The sequence below is a fragment of the Glycine soja genome, chromosome 5 (genome assembly GCF_004193775.1).
Source record: "Glycine soja cultivar W05 chromosome 5, ASM419377v2, whole genome shotgun sequence".
NCBI classification, from domain to species: Eukaryota; Viridiplantae; Streptophyta; class Magnoliopsida; order Fabales; family Fabaceae; genus Glycine; species Glycine soja.
In genome coordinates this window covers 30449046-30456151 of record NC_041006.1, presented here as the reverse complement: position 1 = coordinate 30456151, position 7106 = coordinate 30449046, and the positions used below count along the sequence as shown (strand labels likewise).

The following is a 7106-nucleotide window of genomic DNA, read 5'->3' as shown; positions in this document are numbered from 1 at the left end:
AACTGGTCATTACATGCACAACTGATCAGTGGACGCGACATTGGTCACTGGACGCGAATATGGTCATTGGACACGAAAATGGTTAGTGGATGCGAATTTTGCAAAATTTCAAAATTTCTATAAAATTTCTTCTCATGGCTTCCAAATTATCCAAAAACAAATCCAAACTCTTTCCTATCAATTTCAAATACATAAAAAACATCAAAACTCTTCACAAATAAAAACTTTTGATCAATATTCATCAATTAATCAACAACCTAAATTTCAAAACGCAAAACCTCAAATTCTTAAACCTTTTTTTTTAACAACATGATTCATTTTCCAGTAACCTTGAAACCAATCTACAATAACCTAAGCATAGAAAAAGATAAAGCTTCCCTTACCTATCAAACCTGGGAACTTGCTTTAAGATAAAAAAAAAAGGAAGAAAGGAGGGAACTTTAGGTCCAAGGAGGAATTTTTCTTCAACTCCACTAGCAATTCAAATCCACACCCAAAACCAACCCAAAGTTAGATTCAAACCCAAAAACTAAGCTTTTTCCATGGAACTTTCATGGGCGCCCTACTGAAAAATGAAAATGGTGTTGGACCTTGTGGCCTCAATAATCTTATGAGGGATAGGCTTAGAATGCAGAAGGGATAGGCTTAGAATGCAAAAGAAGCAACAATAATCAATTTAACAATGTTCTTTAAACAAGCAAGACACAATTGATTGCAACAAAATAAATAACATAAGGGAAGAGAGAATGCAAACACAATTTTATACTGGTTCGACCACTTCCCGTGCCTACGTCCAGTACTCAAGCAACCCACTTGAGATTTCCACTCCCTTCATAAAATCCTTTACAAAGTCTGAACCACACAGGGACAACCCATCCCTTGTGTTCAGATGCTTTACAACAAGAGACTTCATAGTCTCTTAGCCAATCTCATTGAATAAGAAGAATGGAAAAAGAAATCTCTCTTAAGGAGAAGAATATTACAATGAAGATCATGCAATAATCCTTATAGATTTTGCAAGTATTTGGTCAAGGATTTCTTTTGAGAGAGCATTTGACAATGAAGTTCTTTTGGAATCTCTCTCATTATCTTTTGAGAGGATAAGACATTTTTGCTAAGCAAAACTCTCTCTTAATTTCGTCCCAAGTCACACATATATATAGGCTTTTGATGGCCATCCAAAATCCACTGAAAAGATGTGATTGTTGTCAGATTTTCTGAAAATTCTCCACTGGTAATCGATTACAATGTTTGTGTAGTCGATTACACAGTTATAATTTGAAGGGTCATGACTTTTGAATTTGAATTTCAGAAGTTTCGTTGCTGGTAATTGATTACAGACATATGGTAATCGATTACATGTTGAAAATTCAAATTCAAAACTTTTTTCAACAGCTATTTCTCAACCCTGTCTTCTGGTAATCGATTACACTTCCTGGTAATCGATTACCAGAGCCTTGCATGTCTTGAAAGCACTTTGTTTTAAGGCAAGGCTTGATCTTTAGTGAATCTTGAAACAAGGCTTTGTTTGTTGAAGCACTCTTGAATTATTCTTGAAGCAAATGCTTATCATTTGAAGCAGCCTTGTTTGATTCTTCTTTGGCATCATCAAAATCATGTATACATACATTCACAAATGGAATATAAAAGAAGGAGAAAAGGTGTTTACCACACAAAGGAACAACCAATGAACACTAAAGAGATGAGAAATGACTTCCTTTGAGAAAGACAACCAAGCTCTCAAATCTTCAAGGAATGAGTTTTCTTGGAGAGAAAGAAGAGAGTAGAATAAGAGCTTTTGTATTTGTGTTTCAGATTTTTGTGAGTTGAAGGAGAGTTTAGGACTCTTGTAATTCCTCATTTTCACCCCTAAACCTTACTATATACACTCACCTCTCCAATCATAAACTAAAGTCCATCCTCTTAAGCCCAAAACACTAAAAACTCACTAACCACATACACATAAAATCAAATCACCAAATTTATTAATTAATTCTTTGAAGTACTTAAATTAAATTAAATTTCTCTTATAATTTAATTAAATCACTTAAACAATCAATTGATGAAACACAACGTTACAAAGGGTTTTTACCGAAAACCTGTATGTATATGTAGGTGATGACTGTATTGAGTACAATTGTATGGAGCTTAAAGACGACAATTAAGTAGGAAGATGTTTTTAATTTTTTCACAGTTTAATTCTAAAGGTCTAATCGAGTTGTATGCAATGGTTGGTTGATCTCCAGAAGAAATACTTGTCCTACTGTATAAACAAGGAAAACCAAGACCTGCTGAAGATATCATTACTCTAATGTGTGGATCAATGGCGAAAACAAGCTCTAACTCTATTTAGTCATGTTTTTAATGGATTTCATTTATGTTAGTTTTTGTTTCTTTTCTAAGTTTAATCGAATTTTCATTCTTTATTACATTACTAGGCGTGTGTCGTTTAAACATAAAAATAGGACAAACATAAACGACTAAATATAAGTTCATAGAATACAAAAATAACTACACAAACAACATCATAAGTCGAATACATAATAATAATAAAAATAATAACACAAAATGACAAATGTTGTTAACCATGCTCAATTGCCCTTGCAGCCACCTCCCCTGCCACCTATATTAGGTTTCTTCCTCAATGGCAGTCACTCCTCAATTGAGCTACACCCAGTTGCAAGACCTTCTTGTGCCATCAACATAAGCTATTGTATGGCCTGATGACTATTTGTCCCTTCAGGTACAACTCTCATGTTCAATAATCTTTGTGTGGACACTGACATCATCTGTAATCAATCCTATATAAATATTAAAGAATACAATTAGTAGTTACTTTTTCATTAAAAAATAAAACAAAATGATTAAAATATTTTTTGTATTACCTAACAGGGGTAAACAACACCTGGTACATAATCTGGTATCTAACCACCACCAAATTATGGATGAGGTTGAGGCTACAACAGAATACGAACAGGATTATGTGGTGGTTTTCCTTCCTGTGGCGGAATTGATTATGGATTTGAATGCTTGTAATACCAAGGCAGGTATTATATAGTGCAGGCCCATGGAGCCCCATGTGGAACAACCTTGCCAAGGCCACCAGATGCTGCTCCCACTCAACACATGCCTTACAACATTTCCCATATGCAGCAAGACACTTGGGTGGGTCCAAGGGAATCCTCTGTACGTACCCAAACTGCTTCAAAGCCCTCTTTGGTAGATACGATGCCATGTCTGTCCCAACTCTAATGTAGCCAAAGTAGTATATGTCTAGTCCTCAAAAGGTTTGATGTCTATGCGTGATGCATATGGGGATCAAACAACATCAATCATTTACAACCGATCCAACAAATTGTTTGGTCCTAACAACCTTATTGTTACCCCTCAACAATAACCACCTAGTTTCAAGTTGCTTCTTACGATCATAATCCAAAACCTTATCACTACAAGGAATGGTTGGCAGATGCTCAAACACCTATGCCAGTAAAACATGAAATATACTTTTAGCGTCATATAATACTAAGTAACAATTATGTACACACAAAAAAATCATACCATGAGTAGCATCATATAACCTTCCATCTACTTATTGTTATACTTGCACGCATATGAAAACTGGTCATAAAGATAAGCCAACGCAGCTACCCCCCAAGCGTACTTGTGGTTGCGATCTAGATCGTTGAGGTACTACAAGTTGTAGATGTGTACATGCGTCGCGCTCTTCTTGAAAAAATAGTATTGCTGAGCAAATGCAACAAATACACAGTAGTAGCCTAGACTAACGACTCACTAACAACGTAGGTGTGATACAACTCATGTAACAAACTCAGAGCCACCCGATTGTTGTTTGTCGTCACAACATCTCCTCTTGGTCCATCATAATACCAAGTTCTGACCTCAACAAACCTTTGATTTCTATCCTGGTGTAGGTTGTGTCTGTGTAATCAAGGAAACAACCCAAAAGAGGAAAATGTAAAAGACATGACACATCATTGAGGGTGATGGTCATCTCTTAAACTTGAAGGTGGAAGGAAGAGGTCTCACTATGCCATCTCTTGATAAAGGCATTGATTATGCCTTTATTCATGGACATGTACCACACATCAAACAAACTCTTAAGCCCTGACCTATCTACGTACTGCTTCACTTTCGCCTGAGTAGGGTAAGACATAAAATTGTCACCATGATAGGGAGTGGGAGAGAGAGGCACATGTGGGGAGGAATGCGAGAGTGGAAGAGAAAAAGACGTATGAGAGGAAGTGAAAAGGGTGGGGGTGAGAAGAAGAGGGTTGGGCATATGGAGAAGGGAAGGGGAAAAGGTGGGGTTAGGGGAAACCGCCTTAAGACCAATTTCGTATTTTCACTACCATTTTAAAAAAATGGTAGTGACAATAACAATGGATGTAGTGGGAATAGCAGTCCCCTGATACAAATACTATGTTTGAGAACGAAGATAATGCATACACTACTATATTCAATGAACTTTAGTTAAAAAATAGGCAACTCTAGAAGGTGTAACCAATGAATTGTTGAATGAGATGAAACATAATAGAAAAGGAAGGAAGTTGTGATGTTTAAGGCAGATTTTTTATAAAAAAAAAAAAACTTATGATTGTGTGGAATGAGAATCTCTAGATTATTTTGTGCAAAAGATGGGATTCTCATTGAAATGGAAGAGATGCATAGTAGAGTGTTTGTCTACATACACACTAATAGTAAATGGAAGTTCAACATAAATCGCGTTATTATAAATTCACTTTTAATTAATATTAATTTTGCATGACACGAATTCGAATTTGTATAATCAATAGTTCGTGATAGCTTTTTTCTATTCGCACCATAAACACTTCATAGAACAAGCAAAATCAGAACAAGATAATTAACGACTCCTTAACTTAGTTTCGAAATTGCGACCGGAAATAAGACAAAACATTTAGCATGAAACAGAAGAGAAAAATATAGATAATCAAGGCGGTTGGACAAGTTTACATTAAAGGGACAATAAAATTTTGTAGCAACAGTTAGTAAATTTGTTGTTTTGTCGGCATTTGACTACCCATAAAATGATAATAAAAGTTGAAGGTTTTCCGATTAATAATTTAACTGTAATAACAGTAACAAACTAAAAAACAAAGTAGAAAATGGAACAGAAGTACATATCAATATAGCATATAGAATCTTGTAAAAAGGCCTAGAGAACCTTCCCTGGTTCCAAACTGGTGACACCGCTTGGGCTCAAAGGAGGAAAGAAACAGAAATTACTATACGAATTTGGTGAGAGCAAATTCATTCCTAGAAAACCCGGTGCCATTGCTCCATCATTATTAGTATTAGTCTCCGGAGAATTCATTCCTAAGAGAAACTCCTGGTACCATTTACCGCACGTGTCTCCGCCTGATTGGTTTTGCTTCGGTGGCACATTAGGAGCATCAGCAGATTCAGCACGTGCGATTTTGATTTGGAGATGCTGCTGCTGGGACTCGTGCTCGGGTGCACCTGTGAGCTGCTGAACCACGTCACGGAAGTTTATAGCGTCCACTTTGTAAACTTTGATCGGTGTTGGTGGCATTGGTGCCACTGGTGCCTTCTTCCACGGCTTTGCTGGTGTCTTTCTCACGGAACGGAGCCACGAATTGTGATTTTGAAGAGGGTACACTTGCTGTTTCACGTACCCTTTTGAGTCCTCATGGTTGTTTTGGGTCAAGTATGAAGAATTGGATGACGAGGAATAAGAACTAGAATAGGCTTCCATGATGAAAAGTCCTGAAAATTTTATTATATGTAATTGCGATCACAAGCTGAGACTGACTAGTGTGTTGTATTTATAGATTTTTTTTTTGAGTTTGAGTATGAGCAATGAATTGTGGGCAAGAGTAAGTGTGTGTTAGGTTTGATCTTAAAATATTATTGATTTTAAGTTTAAAATTAATTTTAGATATATTTTTACATGTTTAATTTATGTTTGAGAAAATTTTAGAATTGATTTCAGATTCATAATTAATTTTAAGTTGAATTCAAAATTTTATATTAAATTTTACTTTAACTTGATTTTATAATAAAATATTTAAATTTAAATTACATCACTTTAAAATTAATTTTAATTAAAATCAATTTTATAAAATTAATCCTATTTAAAATTAATTTTATCGGCATTCAAATAAACAATGTAACTGTTGGGTTGAATTTCAAATAAGACCAACGACTTGAAGATGAGGCAGCCGGGGGAATGAATTGAATTGAATCTTGATAGAAGAAATTCAAACGTGGATTTTGTCGTCACCGTCGGCGGATAAATAAAATTAATTCATATAATGTATAGAATGTTAGTGACATGAGCGGGCCAATCCTCTAAGGTCAAAAGAATAATGAGTTGGATGAGTTAGCAATGAATTACAGTATTTTATAAGTTATGAAAATCACTCCAAATTTGTCTTTCTTGAAACAATAATTATATATTTTTTTCTTGAGGAAAAAATCACGGATATCTTTTCATCCATTAAATCATAAATTAATTTCATTTATAAAATATGATTGTCATTAACTAAAAAAAATTATACAAAATAAAAATTAAATATAATTTTTTCTCTAAATAAATCATTTTCAATAGATCAATACACCAATCCTTTACAGCAATTATATATGTGAGCTTAAGTCAGGCTCTACTCAAAGTGACTCAGGTAATTGAGATTCAATTCAATGAGTTGAGTCATTACTTCAAAAAATAAACAAAGGAAGCAAGAATAGCCGCCTCTGTTGTGTGTCCTGTCGTATTCAGATGGGACTTGCAAGTTATTACTTCTACAGTTCTACTAGAACTAGTGGCAGCGTGGATGGACCGCGAAGGCTTTTGCGGCCCAAGCTATTTATGTTAATGTATTTCTTTTTTACGCATACCACGACGGTTATGTGACATGTATTATTAATTATTTTCATCATTCCCTTTGTTTATAAAGAATAATTTTAAATCTATATACAATATGCTATGCTAATTCTTTTATTTATTAGTTAACAGAGTACTGTATTATTTTCTATATTATTAAGTAATGAATATGTTATTCTTTTATTTGATGTATTTTTCTATACAAAATAAAAAATATAAATAA

General features: G+C 34.5%; 1 protein-coding gene across 1 annotated transcript; it reads right to left on the bottom strand.

Moving 5' to 3' along the window:
* Positions 1-5067: 5067 nt before the first annotated feature.
* LOC114412495 lies at positions 5068-5809 on the bottom strand. The gene has a single exon (XM_028376419.1). It carries the CDS (start codon positions 5753-5755, stop codon positions 5195-5197), a length of 561 nt encoding a protein of 186 aa, XP_028232220.1. The 5' UTR covers positions 5756-5809; the 3' UTR covers positions 5068-5194.
* Positions 5810-7106: the final 1297 nt, after the last annotated feature.

Excerpts from the sequence above, each read along its gene's own strand:
- LOC114412495 (XM_028376419.1), bottom strand. The coding sequence starts at position 5,755 with ATGGAAGCCTATTCTAGTTCTTATTCCTCGTCATCCAATTCTTCATAC.